At 37.5% G+C, this 27887-nt stretch overlaps 1 protein-coding gene across 2 annotated transcripts in view; it reads right to left on the bottom strand.

Annotated features, from left to right (window-relative positions):
• Rb1cc1 (RB1 inducible coiled-coil 1) overlaps window positions 1-27887 on the bottom strand; it is a 70233-nt gene that overhangs the window by 28146 nt on the left and 14200 nt on the right. For both annotated transcript variants that reach the window (XM_031366768.1, XM_031366769.1), the window contains exons 2-12: window positions 23208-23317; window positions 21391-21505; window positions 17845-17971; window positions 17544-17714; window positions 13221-13423; window positions 10866-11292; window positions 6763-6933; window positions 5904-6088; window positions 5521-5707; window positions 5359-5440; window positions 5208-5269 (exon numbers count right to left, since the gene is read on the bottom strand). In XM_031366768.1, coding sequence (XP_031222628.1) covers window positions 5208-5269; window positions 5359-5440; window positions 5521-5707; window positions 5904-6088; window positions 6763-6933; window positions 10866-11292; window positions 13221-13423; window positions 17544-17714; window positions 17845-17971; window positions 21391-21461 — 1686 coding nt within the window. In that variant the 5' untranslated portion in view covers window positions 21462-21505; window positions 23208-23317. The remainder of the gene's footprint in view (window positions 1-5207; window positions 5270-5358; window positions 5441-5520; window positions 5708-5903; window positions 6089-6762; window positions 6934-10865; window positions 11293-13220; window positions 13424-17543; window positions 17715-17844; window positions 17972-21390; window positions 21506-23207; window positions 23318-27887) is intronic.

The following is a 27887-nucleotide window of genomic DNA, read 5'->3' as shown; positions in this document are numbered from 1 at the left end:
AGGCAGAAAATAAACTCAGGGCTAAAATCAACCAAATAGAAACAAAAAGAACTATACAAAGAATCAACCAAACCAGGAGCTGGTTCTTTGAGAAAAAGCAACAAAATGGGTAAACTCTTGGCTAGACTAACTAGAGGGCACAGAGACAGTATCCTAATTAAAATCAGAAATGAAAAGGGAGACATAACAACAGACACTGAGGAAATCAAAAAAAATCATGAGATCCTACTACAAAAACGTATACTCAACAAAACTGGAAAACCTGGATGAAATTGACAATTTTCTAGACAGATAACAGGTACTAAAGTTAAATCAAGACCATATCAATGATCTAAACAGTCCCACATCTGCTAATGAAATAGACAGTCATTAATAGTTTCCCAACCAAAAAAAAGCCCAGGACCAGATGGGTTTAGTGCAGTTTTATCAAACCTTCAAAGAAGATCTAATACCAATACTCCTCAAACTAGAAACTGAATAGAAACTGAAGGCACTCTACCCAATTTGTTCTATGAAGCCACAATTACTCTTATACCTAAACCACACAAAGACCTAACAAAGAAAGAAAACTTCAGGCCAATTTCCCTTATGAATATCAATGCAAAAAGACTCAATAAAATTCTTGCAAACCCGAATCAAAGAACACATCAAATCTGTCATCTATTATGATCAAGTAGGCTTCATTCCAGGGATGCAGGGATGGTTCAGTATACAGAAATCCATTAACGTAATTCACTACATAAACAAACTCAAAGAAAAGAACCATATGATCATCTCACTAGTTGCTGAGAAAGTATTTGACAAAATCCAAAATCCCTTCATGATAAGTTTTGGAAAGATCAGAAATTCAAGGCCCATACTTAAACATAGTAAAAGCAATATACAGAAAACCAGTAGGCAACATCAAACTTATGGAGAAAAACTTGAAGCAATCCCACTAAGATCAGAGACTAGACAAGGCTGCCCACTCTCTCCCTACCTATTCAATATTGTACTTGAAGTCCTAGCCAGAGCAATTAGACAACAAAAGGAGATCAAATGGATACGAATTGGAAAGGAAGAAGTCCAATTACCACTATTTGCTGATGATCTGATAGTATACTTAAGTGACCCCAAAAATTCCACCAGAGAGCTCCTAAACCTGATAAACAACTTCAGCAAAGTAGCTGGATATAAAATTAACTCAAGCAAATCAGAGGCCTTCCTCTATACAAAGGATAGACAGGCGGAGAAAGAAATTAGGGAAACAACATCCTTCACAATTGTTACAAATAATATAAAATACCTTGGTGTAACTCTAAGTAAGCAAGTAAAAGATCTGTTTGACAAGAACTTCAAATCTCTGAAGAAATTGAAGAAGATCTCAGAAGATGGAAAGATCTCCCACACTCGTGAACTGGCAGAATTAATATAGTAAAAATGGCCATCTTGCCGAAGGCAATCTAAAGATTCGATGCAATCCCCATCAAAATTCCAACTCAAATTATTCACAGACTTAGAAAGAGCAATTTCCAGATTCATCTGGAACAGCAAAAAACCCAGGATAGCCAAAAGTACTCTCAACAATAAAGCAACCTCTGGTGGAATCACCATCATGGAACCTTAAGCTGTACTACAGAGCAATTGTGATAAAAACTGCATGGTATTGGTACAGTGACAGGCAGGTTGATCAATGGAACAGAATTGAAGACCCAGAATTGAACCCACGCACCTATGGTCACTTGATATTCGTCAAAGGAGCTAAAACCATAAGGTGGAAAAGAGACAGCATTTTCTTTTTCTTTTTTTTTTAAGAAGGAGACTTTTTTATTAGCATCGTTACAGGCAATGCATTAAGCGAGCTGATGCTCAGTGTACAACCCACCTACGCTGCAGGACAGGTCAGCAGTGTGAATCTATTATTGTACACTGCAGAAACAGGGCCACCTGAACGCCAACAGAAGACTGGAAATCACTTTATAAAAAGTAAATAAAAATAATGCCATTTTCTATTTAGGAAAGAGGCAGCTCACAGTAGCAGAGCACAGAGACACTGGGGGGTGTGCTCAGCCAGATGCCAGAATCTGGTCCCCCTAGGCCAGGCAGCCAAGCCAAGTAAGACAGCATTTTCAACAAATGGTGCTGGCTCAATTGGTGGTTAGCATGTAGAAGAACGTGAATCAATCCATTCCTATCTCCTTGTACAAAGCTCAAATCCAAGTGGATCAAGGACCTCCACATTAAACCAGATACACTGAAAATAATGGAAAAGTGTGGAAGAGCCTCGAGCACATAGGTACAGGGGAAAATTTCCTGAACAGAACACCAATAGCTTATGCTCTAAGATCAAGAATTGACAAAGCTACTGTAAGGCAAAAGATACTGTTAATTGGACAAAACAGCAACCAACAAATTGGGAAAAGATCTATACCCATCCTACATCTGATAGAGGGCTAATATCCAATGTATACAAAGAACTCAAGAAGTTAAGACTCCAGAGAAACAAATAACTCTATTAGAAAATGGGGTACCATGCTAAACAAAGAATTCTCAACTGATGAATATCGAATGGCTGAGAAGCACCTAAAGAAATGTTCAACATCCCTGAGATTCCACCTCACACCAGTCAGAATGGCTAGGATAAAAAACTCATGTGACAGCAGATGCTGGCGAGGTTGTGGAGAAAAGAGGAACACTCCTTCATTGCTAGTGGGATTGTAAGCTGGTACCACCACTCTGGAAATCAGTTTGGCGGTTCCTCCAGAAATTGGACATAATTCTACCAGAGAACCCAGCTATACCACTCCTGGGCATATACCCAGATGTTCCAACATGTAATAAGGGCACATGCTCCACCATGTTCATAGCAGCCTTATTTATAATAGCCAGAACCTGGAAACAACCCAGCTGTTCCTCAACAGAGTAATGGATACAGAAAATGGATGTAGATGTGGTACATCTACACAATGGAGTACTACTCAGCCATTATAAACAATGACTTTATGAAATTCTTAGGGAAATGGATGGATGTGGAGAATATCATCCTGAGTGAGGTAACCCAATTACAAAAGAACACATACGGTATGCACTCTCTGATAAGTGGTTATTAGCCCAGAAGTTTGGAATACTTGAAGTACAATCCACAAACCACAAGAAACTCAAGAAGGAAGACCAAAATGTGGACACTTCATTCCTTCTTAAAAGGGGAAACAAAATATCCATGGAAGGAGTTGCAGAAAGTAACTATGGAACAGAGACTGAAGGAAGGGCACTCCAGTCTGATATAGCTGTCTCCTGAGAGGCTCTGACAGTACCCGACTAATCCTGAAGTAGAGGCTCACAGCCATCCATTGAACTGAGTACGGGGTCTCAGGGACTAAACCACCAATCACGAAGCAGATGTGATGGGATTGATGGTTCTGGCAGCGTGTGTATAGTAGAGGATGGCCAAGCTGGTCATCAACGGGAGGAGAGGCCCTTGGCCCTGTGAAGGTTCTGTGCCCTAGTGTAGGGGAATGCCAGGGCCAGTAAGTGGGAGAGGGTAGGGTAGCAAGTGGGGTGAGGGGGCAGGGAACACAAGTTTGTTCTTGTTGTTTTTTGTTTTGTTTTTGTTTTGTATGGGAAACTGGGAAAGGAGAAATCATGACGTGTAAATAAAGGAAATATCCAATTAAAAAATGATAAAAAATAAATAAAAACATATTTTAAGTAAATAGAATTAAAAAAGAAAATACTAGTAGTGATACATTATTTTGAAATATACAGTTAATATGTTTGGAGTTATTTAACATTTATATTGAGAAAAACTTATGTATTTTCAGTATTGCTGTAGACAAGCATCTATATGACTGTTAAATTGTTGTTTTATATTAAACAATGTTTATAAAACTAATTTTTATTGTTATATTTTATAAGTTGTAAAGAATATGATAAAAAATATATTGTAGGTACTGAAATGGGGTCTCTGGGAGGAGTTGGGGTACAAAGGGAAACAAGAATGTGATGCAATTCTATTTACTTAAAATATGTTTTTAAATGTTAACAAATTCAGATAAATTGAATGTAACTTTTCTCATCATAATGCAATAAAAGTTTAAAAAAAAGGAGTACAAAAAGATAAAAAGAAAAAAAAACAAACCTGCCCTTCCACTGCTGACGCCAGCCTACTCTGAGCTCTTGGATGAAGAAGTAGTGGTAAAACACTCCCATGTTCACAGTAAGCAAAAGCCTGCTAATGGACCTGCTCAACAGAATAGAGACCATATCTGGTACTAGAAACCTAATTAACTATTCAGCATTAGTGAAATCAAGAGTATTGTAGAATATACAATCACTAATTTACTAAATCAGCTTCATCCCTAACAATCTTTGAATATCTGTCCTTATACCCACGTAGAAGTATATTTCTACCCCTCATCAAGGAATCTTTTCTTTTGCAATAGAGACTACAGAAAACTAAAACCAATCAATATGAATAGTTGAGGAAGCCAGTACCAAAGGATACCTCTATAAACACTCCAGCACTAAAGACTCACAGAACATTGGAAAGATGGGGCAGAAAGACTGATCAGAGACTGTCTTCTAGTAATATCAGAAGCTTCACCCACAAAGTCTCACCAGCATGACCACCTGAACATGAGCTAAACAAGGAGGACACTAATGAAGACACTAAGTTGCATGGGACAAAGCCCAAAGCCTCAACCCTACACAAAGAACTACAGACAACTGAGTAACCTGGGAGCAGCAGAGGTTTCCCAGGGTGAGCACACTAATCACTGTCCAGTGCCAAGTGGTCAACACTGAAAATATACATACATGTAACATTATACGGACTCAGATTATATCTAGAAATATTTATGTATACAAATATATACATATAATACCAATGGATTTTTAAAATGAATTTGAAGGAGAACAGGAGGTATATATGGGAGATTTAGAAATAAAGGAAAGGGAGAAACATTGTAATTAAAATATAATCTCAAAAATTAACATATATTAAAGCTTACAGAGGTAACCATTAAAGCCAAAATATTTTACGCTAATTTAATTCTATCACTCACAACTTATTCTGTTTCTGATAAATGCTTCTAACCCTAAAAAAAATAAGGTTTTATTAAATAAATATATTTAAATTTAAATATTTAAATATTTATTAAATAAATATTTATTAAATAAATATTTATTAAATATAGAAATTTAGTACTGGTTAGGAAAAAAATACATACACAAAATGAGGAAGGCCAGGAGTCCAGTCCCTTAAACAGACGATTTCTTAAAAAGGACTTCCCTGTACAAAGAAACCAGGAGCATGGTTATTTTAGAAATTACTTAATACTTACTAAATAAATTATAAATTATTTATAAATTAATACTTACTAAATAATTTCCCAAAGGATTCCCTTTTTGACTTTTCAGCTTCATATAATTGTTTTCCATCTTTGACTAAAGCACCAGCCCACTTAGAAGAGGAATGCTTATGTTAATACCATATACCAATTATGCATGTTAATATATAATTAAATAATTAGAATTGCTTACCTCTCTGTAGTGTTTAATGAACATTTTTCTCCTTACAACCTCAACAACAGCTAGGCAATACATCTGAGGGACTGTGCTAAGAGTCTCAACAATCCTGACTCTTTCTAACAGCTCTATTACAAGGCGGAGCAGTGCTTGTAGTTTTTCTCCATCTTGATCAGCATGAAGCATCACAAAACAACACCACCTATAGATAGAGATTCATTGTTTTTTTGAACATTTGCTAAAAGTCATCTTGTAGATAAGCTATGAAAATCAAGGCTCTATAAAGTCTAACCCTAGAGTTAGTCAATATGCATTTCAATGTAATTATAGGGAGAAATTACTGTTATTACTGGGAAGATTAAAAAATGAATTAAATTAAATATGGCAGAGTCTCTTACTTCAGTCTGACATGGAGATTGTTTGCTAGCTCTTGTTTGGCAGTGGTACACTTCTGTTTAATATCCAACAGTTTTCTGTGGTTTTGCAACATAATCATTAGCTGATTTGCATGACTCAGGCACAGATCAGGCAACACAGATGCATCCTTCAAGTTTTCAGCTCTCATCTGATTAGCTAAAAATCCCTTTGGGAAAGAAAAAAAATTAAGAATATTTAATTTTGTTGCATAAATGACAAAAGCTCTCAAGAGAAAAACCAACAATGAACCACTTTTCATTTAGATTCCTAAAATTTCTATCTCACATTAATGGGGGAAAAAAGAAATGGCTATTCCAAAGGCAGAATAATCTGTACCTTGAAAGCTTTATTAAAATAATTAATCCAAACACAAGTCAAAAGCAAACAAATTATTTAAAATGTCATGGAAACACAAAATTTAAGCTATCTTTAACTTTTTTTTTTTCAGAGACAGGGTTTCTCTGTGTAGCTCTGGCTATTCTGGAACTCACTCTGTAGACCAGGCTGGCCTTGAACTCAGAAATCCGCCTGCCTCTGCCTCCCGAGTGCTGGGATTAAAGGCGTGCACCACCACCGCCCGGCTATCTTAAACTTTTATAATATTTGTGTTTTCTTATTAAAAAAAGCACATGAAACATCAATATCGTAAGGAGTAAAAATGTAACAACCACCAGAAACCACAGCACGTAAGCAACAATTCAACCTGGGTTAAACAGGAAATCTCCAGTCCATGAAGTATGGAAGGTTGGAGGGAGAGGGTGAAGGTTCGAGTGAGAGGAGAGGGATAATAGCACAAAATGGTTCTGGGAGCTGGAAAACAAGCGGTCATAAACACAATACCTGAGCAAGCTCCTTCTGTTCATTTACCAGCCGGCTACAGCTAGCAATCATCTGGTCCAAGGCATACAGCCGATCTTCAAGCCCTTTAATGGCTTTCATATTCTGATTATCAAGTTTGGCAATAGTTTGATGGCATTCTAACATAAACGGTTGAATAATCTTTGGGTCAAGCTAAATGAAAAGGAAGCATATGTGAGTAAAATCTTCTGGAAATAGTTTTAACTATATTTCACAGTAACTGGATACAGAGTAAGATACAAAAGAGATAGAAAATGATACAGAAAAACAAAGCACGGGGAATCAAGTTATACTTCCAAAGGAGGGTTAATAGAATGTACTCCATCCTAAACAACTGGTGCTGAACAAACTACAATACAAAAATCAAAAGCATAATTTCAGTAATCACAAATTTCAATCAATGCTCTAGTTTAAACAATCCCTAAGAATATGTTATTTTCAAAGTCATCAAGGTCATATAAAGTTGAGCTAATGACAAACCCATTCTTTGTTAGTAACTCATCAACTCATCTTCTCTCAAAGCACCTTCCATAGCTAGGTATGTTGGCATATGTTTGTAATTCAGAATTCAGGAAACAAGGCAGAAAGACCAAAATTTCAGGCCAGCATAGGCAACTCAGCAAGACCTCATTCTTTAAAAAGGCAAGGTTTTTCCTACCAAGTGGGACAGAAAGCATAATTTAAACTTAATCTCCACTACAAAGAAATGGTTTGATCAATAAGATTTCTTAATATTTAATCTTTCCTGTCCTCTGACTTTCTACGTGTTTGTAGTATAAAATTTAATTATATGATGTGCTTGTTGGTGAGTCACAAATATTAAATGCCCTTGTTTCATTAAAGGCTCCTGGAACTGTGGCAAAGTATACTACCTTTGCCTGCCTCCTCATCCTCAGGCTCTGCTGCTTCCTTCACAGATCCCTCCTCAGGTTCTGATTACTCTGTACACTTTTAGCTTTCATTAAGCATAACTACTTGTTTGTTTATTTTGAGGCAGGGTCTCATTCAAGGAACTCACACTACATTGCCCAAGCTACTGTCAAATTGTCAGTTAGGATTATATGTGGGAACTATAACCAAGAACTTGAACGAACATTGTATTTCTTTATCATTATTGATATTTTAGTACTAGTAACTAAACCTAGAGCCTTGGTGGGTAAAAGACATGGGCAAAAAGAAATGCCTTCTCTCCTTTCACAGTGAGTCCTGGGGACTAATGTGAGGTTTCAGGCTTTTACCCACTGAGTCACTTGCCAGATCCTAAGTTCAACTTTTAATGGAGGAAAACTAGTACAGCTTTTCAAGCCTCAGAAGGCGTTCTGAATACCTGCCAATATCAACATTTGGATATCAACCAAGTTATTCCTTCAACTATGTTTATTTTGTATAAATACATGTAAATGCAAACACATGCGTGGGCATGAAGGTGGGCTCTCAAAAGCTATGACATATACATGGCAAGTCAAAGGACAACTTGTGAGAGTCAATTCCCTCCTGCGGCCATCTAGAACTCAAATATCATATTCAGATATCCTTTACCCACTGAGTCATCTCATTGATTGAGGCCTTTTTGACTGTCTTTCTGATGTTTACAGGAAGAATTTGACTAGGCCCTTTAAATGAGGTTAGAGAAGAGTAAAACAGGAAGATAATTCAAGTGATATGAACAATGGTCAGAAAGAGAAAAAAATGGATTTATCTTGATTTAGCTTAACATAATTTCTAAATAAACCTTACTATAATAAAAATTTAATATTTGTAGACAATTTTATTCCATTTCCCCAAAGTTAGTAACACTTGAAAGTATTAAAATCATGTTCTACAAACAACATGGAAATATTACTGATATTTTTCTCACTGTGCTTGAAATTAGCATTTTCTTAATGTTTAACTTCAAAGAGTTTTTGCTACTTTGAATTTTTTAAAATATACTTACTGATAAAATAATTTCTCTCCTGGAAACACTGATAATCTTTTTTAAATAAACTGACTGTTAGACAATGTACACAGATATACAATGCATTTTAACTACTCTCTTACTACGTTAGATGGAATTATATAAGGGCTTTTAAAAATATTTAATGATTCATTTTTAATATTTTATGCTCTTTTACTATGTTCAACCCCTAAAGAATATTTTATATGTTTTGAAACAATTTAATATTCAACATTAGATATAGGATCCTCACTTATGGATAGTATTAAATATTCATTAATGATTTTTTAGGGTATAAAAGGATATGAATATAAAAGTTGAACAATTTTTACATATTATTTCATTCTCAAAATACTCAATATTATTAATGTTTAATGTATAAAATGCATTTATATAATAAAAAAATTTAAGAAAAAAGTCATAATCCTGTTGCAGAAGACTAAAGTTTGGTTCCTAGCACCCACACACTGCTGTACACAGCCATCTGTGTAACCACCTCTACAGATGCCATGTCTTCTTCTGGTCTCTGAAGACACCCACAGAAACACATACATATATATGAACAAAAATAAAACAAATAGTCCACCAAAATAAATCCTCTTGATTTGTGAAATAGAAGTCTACAAAAAAAAAATCAACAATTATAGGATATTATCTATAAATTAAAATTGGGTTGCAGGGCTGGAGAGATGGTTCAGCACTGACTGCTCTTCTGAAGGTCCCGAGTTCAAGTCCCAGCAACCACACGGTGGTTCACACTCATCTGTAATGAGATCTGACACCCTCTTCTGGTGTGTTTAAAGACAGCTACAGTGTACTTACATATATTAATAAATAAATTTTTAAATAAACAAATAAATAAATATACCATTATTTAACTACAGAAATCAGACTAATCTATGAAACTAAGGGCTTTAAATAGAATCAAAAAAGCAAACAAAACCAATTAAAACATCAAATCTAAGCACCTTTTGTTTATTATATTGCTGGCAATCAAAACTACTGCTATGAGATAAACAACACTCACTAATTGAGAGATTAAAAACAAAATGTCTCACTGTGGATCTGGAAGTAAGCCTTATATAGTTCCAGATACTCAAAAGGTTGACGCAAAAAAAGACTTAACTGGACCACACAGCTGAGCTCAACATCAGCCTAGGAAAGTTAACTCTGCCTATATAGTACAGAAGATACAACAGGAGTGGAGTACTTCCCTAGCAAGCATCAGGTTTTATGCAAAATTATTCTGAAATTCAGAACAGTTTTAATTATAAAAATGACCTGGTTATTAGGACCACTGTTATCTGGTTAATCATGCATTCATAAATGGAAGTTTCAGATACTAAGATATTAATATTTAAGCAGAAATAATAGTCTCACTTTCATTCATTTGACAATTTTTGCTGGGGTAAGTGCCTTAAACTGAATTAAATAACTACCTATCAGATGTTATCAAGGACAAAGATGCTAAACATATTAGGAAGCCAAGATCTTAATGTTCACATTTTACTTGTAACTTAAACAACGCAGACAAATGCTGTTCCAGGTATCCTAGACCAAATATTCAGGTGTTTGGTTTGTTTTTTCAAGATTGAATGATCAAGGACTAGACCTATTTCTATTTTCAAACTAAGAACCCCTTTAAGCAAAGTCCTTTGTATTCTGACAACTGAAATCTTCAAAACATTAGGATTTTGTGTCACTAAAGCAATTTCCTTTCTGATGCAAATGTTTTGTATCAATTTACAGAGCAAATATGAAGAGACATTTATCCCAGGTTTACTTCTAGAATTGTAACTGAAAGCCCAATGTCTTACTGACGAATTCTTAAGGAGATTGACGTTTTCAATTCTCATATAGGGAGGTGCTCACTGCACAAAGACCACTTTCCAAATAATGGAAATGTTCAAAAATATTTTTTAATTGGTAGTGATTTATTCTTGAACCACTCAAAATATATTTATGTAAACCTTTCAAACTGTACTTAAAATTTACACTCTCAAATAATCTTCCCAAATTTATAATCAACTCAAAAGCATGGTTACAAATAATTTGATCTAATCTCCAAAGTCCAATGCAGGTTCTGCTGTTAATCATCTCCCCACCCCCAACACACACACACACACACACACACACACACACAACTTACCCTGCTCATAGAATCAAAGCACTTCCTGACCAGAGATTCCACATCATTAGGTCTATCTTGAACATTAATCCAGTCTAACAAAGAAACATTAAAAAAAGGCAGATCACTGTCTTTAGCATCTACTGAAGCTTCTTCTTGCTGGACAGTACTTTGACAAGATTCCCTAAGTTCTTTGCCACGTTCAGCATCGGTGGGATCTGGAGCTACATGCTCCATTGACTTGTGAAATGAGGTTAACAAGGATGTGTTAGTTGTTCTAGGCATATCAGGACAGAGCACCAGTTCAGTAGATCTTTTCATCTCAGCTTTCTCTGAGCCTTCATGTTCATTTAAAGAATCCAGTCTTCCCAAACATTCCCTGTAACTATGTCTGGTTAGGCACTCCAACAGTGGAATCTTGGCCATTACTGAAACCGCAGTTCCTAAACTTAATATACAAAACATGAGTCAGTAAAACGAGTGTGTTCTAGTATCATCCAATGAAATCACACTGTACTTCAAAACACCAGCCTTACCACTGCTCATGTCTTATTCATATATAAGCTCCTTTATTAGCCAGTTAAAAATACAGCTTAGTAGAAAGGTGACCATTAACATTAAAATACCAATTTAAAGCAAAGCTAGCTAGATTATACTAAAGAAGTAGACATTGACTTTCAAACTTGTTTCAAATACAACCTATTTATTAAAAAACATTAATATTTATGAAGACTGACCATAGCAGTCCCTCACACTGTATCTGCCTTTAACACAATCAAATATACTTAATATAGTGAGAATATAGGATTAAATTAAGAATTTTAGCCTTAGGATAACTCTTATACTAACCACATCAGAAAAATCGACTGAGAGAGTTTAACTGCTAAAGAATATGGAGAAAAATATGTAATTTTTAAGATGTCATAAAACTGTATATTAAAAGATTCAGGTCCTTAAAGTAAACTGATATGGTTAGAAGGACTCCCTCCAAAATAGGTACTTGGGAAGGTTATTGTAGTAAAACTTTTAAAGAGTCCTACCAATTTCTTCTGAAGTCAATTAAGGACCAAAACTTGTCTTATAAGTCAATCTACAATATTAAAAAAAAAGAGGAAAAGGAGGAGTCATGGAGTTGGAGTGCAAAACTGCTTGTCTGAAACAGGAGAGGGCGAGGGTTGAGTTCCCAGCATCACTTTAAAAAAAAATAAGGGCTGGTGACATCTCAGGCCTTCAGCAGGTAAGACCAAACCGACTGCTCTTCGAAGGTCCTGAGTTCAAATCTCAGCAACCACATGGCGGCTCACAACCACCCGTAATGAGATCTGACACACTCTTCTGGTGAGTCTGAAGTCAGCTACGGTGTATTTATGTATAATAATAAATAAATCTTTGAGCAGGAGCAAGCAGGCACTGAGCGAGCGGGGCCAACCGGAGCGAGTAGAGGTCCTAAAAATTCAATTCCGAACAATCACATGAAGGCTCAAAACCATCTCTACAGCTACAGTGTATACTCACATAAACAAACAAACACAAACAAACAAATAACTTTTTAAAAAAAGAAAAAATTAAGAAACGAAAATAAAAGAATACACATGCTATCACCTCTAAGGTAAATTTAAAGTAAAGAAGAAAAAAACCCAAAAATCTAAATAAAAAATCTGAAGAGTACATATACTAGCGTGCATTCACAATTATTCTTAGGTTGAAGTATTGCTTACTTGCATATTTTTTTTTTTTTTTTTGGTTTTTTGAGACAGGGTTTCTCTGTGTAGCCCTGGCTGTCCTGGAACTCACTCTGTAGACCAGGCTGGCCTCGAACTCAGAAATCCGACTGCCTCTGCCTTCCAAGTGCTGGAATTAAAGGCGTGAGCCACCACGCCCGGCAAGGCTGCTTACTTGCATATTAATTAGATTATTTTAGTACTTTTCTTCCAAAACCCAATGGTACTTGATGATTTGTATGTAAAGGACCTATACTAAGTTTTCCACATCTGTGAGTTCTGGTCTTCCCCTATCCCTCACTTAAATTTTCTCAACTGGGTAAAAGCTAGGAAGAGATTCTTAAATAGACTGAACAAAAGACACCAAGAACAAAAGCAAAAACACAATTAAAGTATGACTGTAAAAAGGGGCAGTGAGATGGCTGGGTGGGTAACAGAAACGGCCTGAATCCCACAGCTGGAGGAGAGAGCATAGTTATCCTCAGACTTACACACATCCCTGTACTTACACACACAGTAATAATGATAATTATAATAAAAATGCTTTAAGAGACTAAAGACAGTCATTTAAATAAACACAGCCTCCAACCAACATCCAGTGACTAAAAAACTACTGATAAAGGCATTTTAAACATCCACATAATGATAAACATACTGAGTAAGTTTTAGCTTGATGTCTTCTATGGATTGAAGATAATCCGAATAAATAGTTTCAAACTTGAAAAGAAGTTTTTGGTATGAATTTGAACAGTCCTCCAGATTGGCCATGATTGCAGCCCAGCCTTGGTGCTGAAGATGCTCATCATGGACAAGTCCTTCACAGAAAGAGCAAAGCTTCTTGGCGACTTCATACATTTCCTGTTTGAGAATGGAAGAGAGGTAAGAAAGCAATGGTCTGTATGTCTGCATATACACACACATACACACACACACATACACATACACATACATATATATATATACATTTTCACAAACACTTTTGTTAAACATAAAAGACTGAAAATACATTATCATCTTCAAATTGTAAAGTAGGTGTCCTCGAATAAAAAATTGTGTGTGTGTGTGTGTGTGTGTGTGTCTATAAATAATCCATGTATGTGTTTTGCTATGTATATGTTCTACTTGTATGAACATAGAAACTTTAAGAAGATGCAGGGTATCCTACCACTTTTCATTTTATTCCTTAGAATCAGTCTGCGCCTATAGCTGGGCTGGTGGCCAGCTGGCCTCAGTGACACTTCTGTCTACTGGCTCCCTATCACTGGGATTAGCACCAACTCTTCATGCTTCACCAGAAAGGTTATTCCCAACTGACCTCTTGGTAGCCCTATGAGTCAAATGATTTTTAAAAATAGATGACTGGAATTCAACTATAAAGAATGAAGTATCGGGCTAGAGAGATGGCTCAGCAGTTAAGAGCACTAATTGCTCTTCCAAAGATCCTGAGTTCAAATCCCAGCAACCACATGGTGGCTCACAACCATCTGTAATGAGATCTGACGCCGTCTTCTGGTGCGTCTGAAGACAGCTACAGTGTATTACATATGATAATAAATCTCTGGGCTGGAGCAAGCAGAGGTCCTAAAGTCAACTCCAACAACCAGATAAGGCTCACAACTATCTACTGCTACAGTGTGTACTCATAGATTAAATAAATAAATAAATAAAGCTTTTAAAAAAATAGTCTAGAGGGAAAAAGAGAAAGAGAAGAGAAGGCTACAAATCTCACAAAATACTACCAAAAAATTAATCAAATTTTACTGTGGGCCACCACGGTGGTACACACGTGTAATACTAGCATTAGAGTGGCAAAAGTATGAGGAATGCCAGGCAGTGGTGGCGCACGCCTTTAATCCCAGCACTTGGGAGGCAGAGGCAGGCGGATTTCTGAGTTCGAGGCCAGCCTGCTCTACAGAGTGAGTACCAAGACAGCCAGGCTATAGAGAGAAACTCTGTCTCGAAACCCCCCCCCAAAAAAAAGAAGTCAGTGGAGGAGTGTGTAGAGAAGCAGCCCCCACAAAAACACAACATAGGTTTATCATTGCTCTTGATTATCCATGAGAATTTGTGGTAGGACTCTAGGACCCTACAGCTGAAGACAGCTCACACATTCATTAAAAAAAAAAATGAGGAAAAGATAGTACTGACCAGGAAGCTTCTTCCCTGTTGACTGGCTCTCACAGTACTAGAAGTCACTATTCAAGCAACTACTGTAGAGGGGGTAGAGGACATCAACATTCTTACCCAGCTAGAAACTCTGAACTGCTATGATTACTGAGTAAGAATACTGACCATGTAAGATCAATGCAAACGTACTAGGGTAATCAATCACTTTCTGATTTAAGGCTTGTTCCACAGAAGAAAACACATGCATGCCTGTGAAACACCATGCCTGGTGAAGAGTCCATGGTTGGAAGCTCACAAGACCTAAGTGAACCTACTATTATAGTGCAAAATTAAGAAAGTAAAATATCAGTAGACAAACAGACTCAGGGATCAAACATGGCATTTGCTTTTACCCTTAGCTGAATCAATACATATAATAAAAATTAGAAATGAGGAAATAAAAAAGCATAAAATAAAGATATTCAGAAGATAGTTGTGTGGTGGTGCATTTTTTTAATCCCACTTGGTAGACAGAAGCAAGGTGATCTCTGAGTCCAAGGCTAGCCTGGTCTACAGTGGGAGTTGGGATTTCCAGGACAAACAGGGCTAAACAGAGAAACCCTGTACCATGAAACACACACATACACACACACACACACACACACACACACAAAAAAAAAAAAAAAAAAAAAAAAAAAAAAAAAAAAAAAAAAAAAAAAAAAAAAAAAACAACAACAAAAAAGTATTCAGAAAATAACTATAGTCACGGGGGGTAGAGAAATTTATCTCAGTTCTATAAGTAAGAAAATAGCTGACCAATTTCCTTTAACCAAGGTAAGTTACTTAAGCTAAGGTATCTAAAAATTATCTTTAAAAGTAATAAAAAATTTCCCCTACATATATGTGCACAGAATACCAAAGAATGAAGAAATGTCTAAACTATCTATAAACCAAGAATAGCAATGACTGGCATTTTGAATTTCAATACCAATGTTCCTTAGTCTCATTTCAACTATTTAATTTTATTTTTATTTTATGTGCACTGGTGTTTTGCCTGAATGTATGTATGTGTGGGGGAGTCTGATCTTAGAGTTACAGACAATTGTGAGTTGCCATGTGTGTGCTGGGAATTGAGCCTGGGTCCTCTGGAAGAGCAGACAGTGCTCTTAACCACTGAGGTATCTCTCCAGCCCCAACAATTTAATTTTTAATATGCTTTTATCTACAATAAAGAAATCATCTCAGCTCACACATAACCCTTCCTTTTTTTCAAGACCAGATCTCTCTGTGTGTAGCCTTGGCTGTTTTGGAACTTGGAACTTGCTTTGCACTGCTGCCGCTATCACGCAGCTCACAGTATGATCCTTAATACGTAAGTACAATCCCACCGAATTTGTTCCTTGATGCCACCATCAAGAGGGTCTCAGCCTGACTCAAGCACTACCAAGTCTTTTATCATCATGATGGCAACAGCAACAAAATGGACTCAGCAATCCTGGGTTAGGTCACTTTCTACTACAGCCAATCAGAAAGCCAGAATGCTTGTGGACAAGAAGAAAAGCATCTTTAAAGTCCATGACTAATAAATATATGGACAAATATCAAAAGGTTAACCCACTCCAAGAAAACCAATTAAAAGTCCGTGGTTCCCTATGAGGCTGAAGAGCAGCTTCCTCACATACACTTCCTTCTGATTCTAATAAACCATTGTGCAAATTGTCCTCACCTGTTTTCCTTCCACAAGAATCTTTTGTCCAGTACTACATAACACACCAAAATGTAAACTGTGTTACTTCACAGGTTCTAAAACAGTTTTCTTTCTTATCTAAAACTTAGTATATTAACTATAAAATATAAAGATTCTTTATTAACTTTAATTGTGTATGTTTGCATGTTGGGGTCCCTCAGCTGCAAGACATCCGAGTTTGCCACGGCAGACTCAACTCATGCCTTCTGTGCCTGAACCAAAGACTCACTACTATGAGTTCAGCCTTTGAGGATTCCAGAGGAAGCGACACCTACAGGCTGGCATGTATACAGCCTGAGGACATCTGCTGTTGACCTCCTCCCCCACTGTGGACTGCGCCTCCAGCCACTCCCTGGAGCTGAGACCTGCGGGAGTCCTGAGTCTCCACCTTCAGCCCAGCAGCCAGCTTCCCTTGGACTTCCCCCTTGACTTTGTTAGGACTCTTCCTGACTCCTCCGGAATCCCTTATGTTATTCAAATGTCATTGTAACCTAGAGATTCAGTTTGCTCTCTTGTATATAAATGCTGAACCCCCCAAGTAAAAGAGAGCCTTGATTGGAAACCCTCAACTTGGCTTCGTGTCCTTTTGTTCTCAAACTCTGTGTTTCAGGTCTCCTTTCTCCCTTCGGTTGAGGCAGAACCCAGTTCGTGAAACTGCGGGACAGTTTCATTTGCACACCACATAGTACAGGTTCTGTGGAAGTTAAAGACATCAAATACCCTAGAGCTGGAGTTTCAGACAGTTGTGCATCACCCAAAATGGATCCTGAGATCCAAACTCAGATCCTCCGGAAGAACAATACATGTTCTTAAACTATTATCTCCTAACTTTATCCACAACCCTCAGCCCTATACATAAGTAGAAGAGGATGTTATAAAGAGGCCTGTCTTTATAAAGAGGCCTATGAGACAGGTACCAAGTAGACGAGTTAATCCCTGAAACTATATGGAGAACCTACTGCCACTAGTTGTTCTTTGACAGGTGCACACATAATTTAAAACAAAACAAAACAAAACTGTAAGGAGAGTATTTTTCATGTTACCTATGCATAATTTTGACTTCTCTGCTATCTAGACAGGGATGCTTTTAGAAGCAATTAGTTAAAGGAATTGTTTATATCATACCACTGCAAGCTGTGTCCTTGAAGCAACAGTGTGAAAAACTGCAGGCATCATAAGAGACTCTTCAACTTTTATTTCCATGTCATTTTCTGTTGAAAAGGTAGTTTTAGGAATAGCAGGTGCACGGTCACATAAGATCATTTCTTTATTAAAAAGGAAAATTGGATTTGTGTCCTATATCAAAAAATGCAGAAATAAGTGTTATAAATGATGAACATGTGTACTGCCCTTAACACAAAAATAAAGTCCCTGCTCCCATCTGCTAAGAAAGTAGAATATGCAGTACAGGATCTTTGACACCTACCGTCCCAGCGCTGTAAGTACACACTCTTCTATCTGCAGCCATGCATTCTCCTCCATTGACCACTAGCACCTGGTGCTGAATAGCAATCTTGTATTTGCTTTGAATAGCATGCTTAAGATCAGCCACACTTAGAAAAAATAAATTTCAGTTATTTACATATTTGCAGTACCTTTATAAAAGCACTTCATAAAACAACACACACACACACACACACACCATAATAAGACTATTGAATTTTGTTCTAAGGATTTTCTCAAAAAACAGTAGTAAAAGTTTCCAATATTTTAAAATTAGATACCACAATCAACTGGCTGTGAATTAAATGAATTTAAATTCCTGTTTTTCATATCTAAAAGTGAACCCATAAAATATGAGCAGCATACACAACTACTTTTTTTGGGTTTTACATAATGGTGAAAGGTACAAATGAACATACATGTAGGTTTAAGCTGACATCTACTTTGGTAGAACTCAAAACACAGGATTTGTGTTTAAGATTTTCACAATACATTACAGAAAGTACATTAAATCTAAATCATGTGAAAACTGCTTCAAAAAAAATTCCTATAGACACACATTAAAATCCTAGAAGGAACCTGGGCAAATTCAAGTTAAGCCTGGGCTTAGTTAATGAGAAATCATCCTTTTAGGAGTAAAACTACATCAATAAAAATGAATGTACTTAAAACATAAATTCAAGATAGCTGGGTAGATAAAGTGCAGAAGGACTTGAGTTTAAATTCCCAGGATTCTGTGCTGACCGAGTCTCTAACCCCAGCACTAGGGTAGCAAGGAAACATGCAGATACCTAGACCCATGGGATGTATTGGCTAGGCAGGTTAGCCAAATCAGAAAGCTCTAGGTTCAATAGAAGCTCCTATCTCAATGGGGAAAAAAGAATGAGGGTGATAGAGTAAGGCATAACACATCTACACACATGACCAATATCATAAGCCCCACACAACGAGTGAAACTAAATAAAACAAAAATCACAAAGTAAGCCCTTAGTGGCACTTGTGCATTTGTGTGTATTTGGTGTATACTGGTGTGTTCACCTGTGCCTGCACGTGGACGTGAGAGTTAATGCTAAGTATCCTCCTCCATTGCTTCCCATCATGTTTCTAGATGGGATTTCCCACTGAACCTAAAGCTCACTAATTGGCTAGACTGAGTGGACAGCAAGCCCTATGGATTCGTCTGTCTCTGCAGGATGCTCCCCTTCCTTCCCTGCTGGAGGGTACAGGCACACACTGAAATGTCGGGCAATGGGCATCCAAACTCAAGTCCTCATGCTTGCATAGCAAAAACTTCCAAATCTAACTCTCCAGCTCCTCCTTTACTGCCATTAAAAAGCTTTTTATTAGTACATATTAATTATACATATTAATACCACATATTAATTAATAATGTTTCGTTAAACATTTTCACAAATTCTATATTCGCTCTTTTCCTCTTATCTCCCGTACATTCTCATTAGTCTCCTTCCTCTTTCCAGCTACTTGCCATCTTTCTTCTACTCTTTGCTGATCGTTCTGTTTAAGGTTTAACTGTGGTTACTTCAAGAGGGGGTAGAGGGTTGTACACAGGAGTATAAGCAACTTAGTAGAGCCACGACTAAAGAAAATATCTCTCAGCCAGGCGGTGGTGGCGCACACCTTTAATCCCAGCACTTGGGAGGCAGAGGCAAGCAGATTTCTGAGTTCAAGGCCAGCCTGGTCTACAGAGTGAGTTCCAGGACAGCCAGGGCTACACAGAGAAACCCTGTCTCAAAAAACAAACAAACAAAAAAGAAATATCTCTCTGCCTCCAGTACTTACAAACTAATTATAGATTCCCAGAGAAGGCTAGAACTATAAGAGGCCATCTCCCAACCTTAGTACCATTTAAAACTAAAAATCAACAAACATGAAAAAAAAAAACCAACAACGAAACCGCTTTTGAGTTTGTGCATGAGTGATTTATTACGCTGCGTGCATGCATGTGTCTCATGCCCAGAGGCCAGAAGGCAGCATCTGATACCCTAGAACTGGACCCTAGCTCCTCTGCAAGAGCAACAGTGCTCTTAACTGATAAGCCATCTTCCCAGCTATCTTACCGCTATTTTCTACTCAAAAATTACTCAACTTATTTGTAATAATTTCAGTATGAGATTATTCTGCAGTGCTATCGAATCACTACAATAAAGTAAATAGCCTTGAAAGTGTATGTACCTACTTGTTTCTTCTTCCTATGAGAACTCTAATTTTTCCTTGCCCTGAGAACTAACCTTTATATTTTATAAGCTTTTGAGATTATTCAAATATGTGATATCTTAGCCAAAATAGAAAATGACTAGAAATGAGCTTCACTAAAAATAGTCCACTTGTTTTATTTCTCTCATTAATAAACAAAACAAACCCATTGACTTAATTCACACAAGAATAAAACAACAAATGGACAAGGTGGCTCAGTGGCTAAAGGAACGTACTGTCAAGCTTGATGACCAGAATTTAATCCCCAAGATCTAGATGGTAAAGAGAACCTCTTTGCACAAATTGTCCTTTGGTTTCCATATGTTCTTTTGCGTGTGCGAGCATACACACACACACACACACACACACACACACACACACACGCACGCACGCACGCACGCACGCACGCACGCACACACGCACGAGTAAAATATAAAATGTAATACAAAATTACCAAAAATAGCAAGTGATGCCTACTGCTCTAATAAACTTAGTTTAGAATTATCTTTTTTAAATTGTGAATAACGTAGTTATGCAAAAATTACAAAGCACAATTTACAGAATTTAATTTTAGTACTTTATAATCAACTATGTATAGTGAATAGGAAGAGGATACTAAGATCTGAGATTTACTATGTGGCTACTGGTTTTTGAGACAAGGTCTCACTACGTATCCCTGACCATCGTGAACCTCAGATGTCTGTCTACCTCCAAGGTGAGTGCTGGGACAAAATGTGTGTTTCCAGCTGGCTATCTTTTTTCATATAGATTGGTTATTTTTTCCTTTTTAATTAAATACATTTTTAATTGATTAATTTTAAAAATTAGATTTATTGATTTTATTACTTTATGCATATTATGCACTACATATGTGCCTGGTGTTGCAGAGGTCAGAAGAGGGCACTGGAACTCAAATTGTTCTCTTCAACAGCAACTGGTCTTTTCCCTCCCCAAGTTGTTTTGAGAAGTGGGGTTTTTAAAGTGTTTGTATGTGTCTGCACATGTGAATGGTTACGTGAAAGCTTCCTCAGGAAGTGTTATCCTTGGGAAGAAGATTTACCTCCTTGAAGACAGTGTCTGTCGTTGTCTTGAATTTCACCAAATTAGGCTAGACTGTCTATCCAGAGGGATCTTGTCAAACTTCTATCACACATCATAAAGCACATCATAACAACTGTCATTCCTACTTGAGCTTTGGGCATTAAATTCAGACTGTGCTTGACCACATCATGGTAGAATATTTTTTTAAAATAAGGTAACTTTTTTTTCATTAAGTCAAGTTGGAAAACCAAAAGAGAAGTGAAAAATAGCTCACGTTTGCACAGTTAGCTCAGTGTCAAATGTCAGCGTGGTTCCAGTGTTAACCAGAAACACATATAACTTCATGATGATCTTTCTGGAATCTGATACCTCACCCTCCAATATGGTTCCTAAGTGAAAAAAACAAAGAGAATTATTAAAGAATAAGGTTGAATACCTTCATCACTATGATAAAACAGTTTTACTATACAACAACAACAAAAAAATGTATGTTGATTTTAAGATAACTACATTGATGCATGCAAACAATTCATGTTTTGTTTAGTTTTATTGTGAATGAGACTAGTGAAAAGCATAACAGTTCTACACTGTACAGACAACTTCTGTGCAGGAAGAAAAGAGGCCTACTATTAGAAAAGTAATATGTATAATTATTCTTGTTTTCTATACTCTGAATAAAAAATTGCGGGGGGGGGTGGAGGGGGGAGCTGTAGGAGAGTAATTCTGTTGAACTGATTTGCATGCAATATGCAAATACGGTTCTAGATTTAATCCTTAACAGAGGAGTAAACAACGTAAAACAATGTGTAGTATGTGTATATATTAGGGGGAAGGGGCAGTTACCTACTTGTAATCCCAGTACTCAGGAAGCTGAGGCTTGGCTGGCTTGGAGTTCAAAGCCAGCCTGGGCTACATATTAAGTTCCAGGGCAGCCCAAGATGCAGTGATTTTAATCTCAAAACAAAAACTCCAAAGGCACTGCCCCTCCTTCTTCAGGGAGCAGGGGAGAAAAGAAAAGTGCAATTAATTGGCCATTATTAGGCTGAGATGTCTCAGCAGGTCAAAGTACTTGCTGCTTAGTCAAGAGAATGTGAGTACAAATCCCTAAGACCCATGTAAAAAGCAGAGCAGGCCAAACACTGTAAAAGGAAAACACTGAAAGCTCACTGGGACTTGCAGGTCCCCAACCTAGCTCCAGGTTTAGAGGAGGATTGTGTCTCAAGAAAATAAGCTAGAAGAGAGAGCAAGACAAATGACATCCAACTCTTTCCTCCACTCCAGGATACAGGACTATATAAATACACCATGAACTGTGTGCGCATCCCCTCCCCAGAGACAAAGAACATCTATTAATTTCAAGTTAAAGAAATACACACACACACACACACACACACACACACACACGCACACATACCCCTTCCTCCTACTTGGTTGCTGCTTCATCTGTATTCTGTCTCTGTAATGAGCTAGACTACTCCATAAAAATATTTAGCCCTTTCCTACCCCAAAAAGCCAGCCAGCAGCCAGGGCTGGACAGATGGCCCAGTGGTTAAGAACACTGCTGCTCATATAGGACCCAGGTTCAATTCCCAGCACTTACATGGTGACTCACAACTATCAGTAATTTTAGTTCCAGAAGACCCAATGTTCTCTTCTAGCCCCTGAATGTACCAGGCACAAAAATACATGCAGGTAAACACTTATACCCAGAAATAAAAATAAACGTATCCTTAAAAACAAAAACAAAACATCACCCTCTGCCACTGACTATAAACTGGACGGATCTTGAAATGAAATTATTTAAAGCTACTCTGCTATTAACTTTTTCAATTTAAAAAGTCATTTGTGAATATTTCAAAATAAAGTACCACTTAGTTATTTTTTCCTTCATTATTTTATTTTATTTTATTTTAAGAAGCAGGTGGTAGAAATCCTATAGAAAAATAAAACTGATGAAATTGCCCTCTGAGATTAGCAAGGTTTATGTTCTTCCCTTGAGTCATAAATTTTCATGTAAGAAAAGGTAAATAAAGGTTTTAAAGCTATGATGTCAATGGATCAAAAAACAAAGTTATGAAGGTTTAGACTTACCACCAGATACTGTGAAGAGAACTACTACTTTTCTTAAAAGATTACAAGTGTCTTATATGTGTTTGCTTGATATTGGCAACTGAGTGGCATTACTGGTGAAACTCAGAGAACTGGAAAAGAGAAATTTCAAAGTCATTATAGAGAAATAATTCAATGTCAAAATAACATAATGTTAATCATTCTTTTCCTTTAAAACTGCCATCTATAATAATAGTTCTGTACCTGGTCCAGTTTTTCTGCCTGCATATTTACTAAATCCACAACTATGATGCACACCTCCACTAAAGACAAAAGTCAACAAATTATCTGGAATGCTTCATAGCCTGCAGTACTAATGCTTAGCAAAATATTCCCCTTCAAGGCTCCACAATTTTTACTTATTAGCCTCCAGAGTTTAATGTCACAGAATACATTCATTTTTTTGTATTCAGAATTAAGAAGTAAGCCGGGCAGTGGTGGCGCATGCCTTTAATCCCAGCACTTGGGAGGCAGAGGCAAGCGGATTTCTGAGTTTGTGGCCAGCCTGGTCTACAGAGTAAGTTCCAGGACAGCCAAGGCTACACAGAGAAACCCTGTCTCGAAAAACCAAAAAAAGAATTAAGAAGTAAAACTACTATATCAAAACACTCAATTTTTGTTGGTTTGTTTGCTGTTGAGAAATAATCTCAGTATTCAGTTCAAACTGGCCTTAAACTTGCCTCATGCTCCAAGTGCTGGGCTTACCGATACACATCACTATTCCTGACTTGAAATACTCAAGTATTTCAGTTACTAAGAGTATATTACAAACTTGCTGCTTTTACCAACCCACATTCCTCAGGCCATATATCCATTTACACTGTCACCATATCCACCCCTGTAATAATTCACTTCTTTATATTCCATACCACCTTTGATTGCCAATAAGTTTGTTACTCATTCATAGATTCCCTACTGTAGTGGTTTGGCCCCTATAGTTTCTTGTGTTTGAATGCTTGGCCCAAAGGCACTATTGGGGGTGTGGCCTTGTTGGAGTAGGTGTGGTCTAGTTGGAGGAAGTGTGTCACTGTGGTAGGATGGGCTCAGAGGTCTCCTATGCTCAAGCTATGCCCAGTGTGGAAGTCTCCTTCTGCTGCCTAAAGATTAACAGGTAGAAATCTGGGCTCCCAGTACCAGGTCTACCTGCAAGCTTCCATGCTTCCCGTCACGGTCATGATGATAATGGACTAATCCTCTGCCCCAATTAAATGTTTTCCTTTATAAAAGTTGCCTTGGTCATGGTCTCTCTTCACAGCAATAAAAAAAAAACTAAGATACCCACTGAACACATCAAGCACTGTATAAGCGTATGAAAATGCAATGACCAGGATAAACATAGCCTCTAAACTACTATAAACTTCAATCACTAGGAAAAAAAAAAATAAGCTCCACTGTGAGGGCCATCTTAAAGATTAGGCAAGACTACAACACACACACACACACACACACACACACACACACACACACACACACACACACACACTTACATGTATAAAATGAGGCAGGGGTGTGTGTGAGTGCCAGACATTTGCTATTCTGCTCAAGTCTAGAAGCTACTAAAGATATATTGAGAAGCATCCCCAGAGCTACTTAGATATGGAAGCTTGTGCTTTTATCCATTGATCGGCAGCATTGAGGAGACATTTAGGATGACTACTGTGAATTCCAAGATTGGCAGCTTTAGTCAGAAGCTCCCTCTTGAATTTGCACCCTCATTCTCTTCACACCAAATAACTGCAGCTAACAAAGTCCTGCCCAAGAACAACAGAGAAACCAAGCCACATAATAAGGCTCCACCTATATTTGTTGTCTAAAAAGTGTCAATGGATAGATTTTGGCCACAGATGTTTTTATTTACCCACACATCCAAGAACGTGCATGGTACAGAAAGTTAGCAATCACTGCTCTCACCAAAAGACTGTTACAATCATTGTACTAACTAGCTTTATATTCACTGCATCATTTATCACAACATGTAAGATAATATTACTGTTTGCAAATGAGGATTCAGAAGGTACTTAGCCTGCCTAGAGTTAGAAATACAACAAATAAAAATTACAGGGGCTAAACCCAAGCCAGTTTGCTACATAATTTCAACTAAATAGCAGCTGGAACTAGTAAAGTTGGCATTTACAGACTTGCAATTGCAGCACAGCAAGGTCTCATATTCTATATCTACTACTATTAAAAAATGAAACAAAATATTTTCAGATGAAAATTAAAACAAATAATAGATTAAAGAAGTAAAAGTACTGGGCTGGAAATGCAGCTCAGTAATAGAATGCTTGCCAATGTCCTAGTTCAACTACAGGGGCACAGGGAGAGATTACTCTGGAAATGTTAATATTGACAGTGAATCTAACCGTTTCAAGGATATGTTTTTTTCACACCATCAATAAAAGCAAGGAAGCCAGACAGAGGTGGCACACGCCTTTAATCCCAGCACTTGGGAGGCAGAGGCAGGCGGATTTCTGAGTTCGAGGCCAGCCTGGTCTGCAGAGTGAGTTCCAGGACAGCCAAGGCTACACAGAGAAACCCTGTCTCAAAACACACACACACACACACACACACACACACACACACACACAAACAAGGCAGCAAAACACTTTTGTGTACCTTTGTGGTGAAGAACCATCCTCATCTGAAAAGGTCTGATTTCTGTCTTCATCTACCAACTCATCTCTAGGCCTCAGGGATTTCACATCTAATGGGCTTCAAATAACCAATGACTCTAAAGGAACTGAAGACCTCCTGACACCAGAAAGTATTACAAACTGAAGATGACAGTAAGAGAGATTCTCAGTATCCAAATTTGGATCCTTTCCAAATTCTAATTTCTACTTACCCCTCTCTCTTTTTATTTATTTATTATAAGTATACTGTAGCTGGTTTCAGACGCACCAGAAGAGGGCATCAGATCTCATTATGGGTGGTTGTGAGCCACTATGTGGTTGCTGGGATTTGAACTCATGACCTTTAGAAGAGCAATCAGTGCTCTTACCCGCTGAGCCATCTCACTAGCCCTCTCTTTTTTGAAAAGTAGAAAAAAAAAATCTCACAGCAGCAAGTAAATGTCAGTAGTTGCTTGGAAGAGGGAGGAAAGAAAAAGGCCATGCCATTTAAGCTAATCAAACATGGAAGTCAGCCACAAAGCAGACAAGTAGCCACAGAACCCGGTGGGAAGATTTAGAAAAGTGAACTCCAAAATGCTAGGGAGAGCATGCTTAAAACATGACAGAAAAGGGAATAGTATAATGTTTTGTGTAATTCAGAAAGTGAGCAGACACACTTCTGAAGCTGCGGGAGGGGCTTCAGCTCTGTAGGCAACAGCCTGATTTTAATTTGTATCCTTTATTATGATAAAAGTTGTAGTTAAAGTATAGTGCTTTCCTAAGTTTGTGAGCTACTCCACATAAGGGCTGGAGTTGGGGGTGAGGGCCTGGGAATCATCACCATGCTTGCAGTCTGTCTCCAGAGCAGAGGCAGTCTTCACAGCCTTTTCTAAACTCCAGATAGAATTCGGTAAACTCACTGAACAACAGTCAACACTGTGGTTCCTAAGGGGCTATTGAAAAGTAGCTGAATTTAAAGTCTAAAGCAAAATAAAATCCCAATCACATATACTTAGAACATCGTAATGTACCATAGGGCAAGAAAAACTAATGAGACCATGACAAAAGGGCAACAAAACAAACACCTCCCCCCCAAAAGGCTAGTGAGGTAGCTAAGCAGGTAAAAGCACCTGATAACCTAAGACTATTCCCTAAGGGTTCAAGTTGTGGAGAGAATTCATTCCCACCCCTTCTCCCACAGACATAAATTATGTGTCTTCTGACCATACACACAAAACAAATAAAATAAGCTGGGCGGTGGTGGCGCATGCCTTTAATCCCAGCACTTGGGAGGCAGAGGCAGGCAGATTTCTGAGTTCGAGGCCAGCCTGGTCTACAGAGTGAGTTCCAGGACAGCCAGGGCTACACAGAGAAACCCTGTCTCGAAACAAACAAACAAACAAAAAAAACCAAAAAAACAAAAACAAATAAATTAATTTAAAAATTAAAATGAGATACTTTCAGAACCCATTATAAAACTGGAGAAAGAAAATTTAAGCTTTTAACTTTTACTGAAACAAAAGCCAATTTTTAGGTGAATATAGGCATCTAAACCTAAGTTAGGTCCTAGATATTAAAGAATTTCAAGCTGCAAGTTTTTCATCATGGAATGCTTGCTCAGCATGCACAGTAGGTTAAACCTCCATCATCCAAAGGTTTTCTAAAGTTTTTATTTGACTGAAGGCTGGAGAGGTTGCTCGGGTTAAGAGTTCCTACTGCTGGTTCTCCAGGGGACCTCAGTTGGCTCACAACTATCCATAAGGAGATCTGATATCCTCTTCTGGGGTGTCTGAAGAAAGCTACAGTGTACTTACATATAATAAATAAATAAATCTTTGGGCCGGAGCAAGTGGGCCAGAGATAGAAGAAAAAGTGTCTGAAGATGGCTACAGCACTTACAAATAATAAATAAATCTCTTTAAAAAAAAAAAAAGAAGTCAAAAAAGGTTAGCAGAACTGAATTGTGTTGAAAGGTAAACTGAATGTTGAATAGTGCCCCTAGCCGGGCGATGGTGGCGCATGCCTTTAATCCCAGCACTTGGGAGGCAGA

The sequence above is a fragment of the Mastomys coucha genome, unplaced genomic scaffold, assembly GCF_008632895.1.
Source record: "Mastomys coucha isolate ucsf_1 unplaced genomic scaffold, UCSF_Mcou_1 pScaffold14, whole genome shotgun sequence".
Classification (NCBI taxonomy): domain Eukaryota; kingdom Metazoa; phylum Chordata; class Mammalia; order Rodentia; family Muridae; genus Mastomys; species Mastomys coucha.
This window is presented reverse-complemented; position numbering and strand designations above follow the sequence as displayed.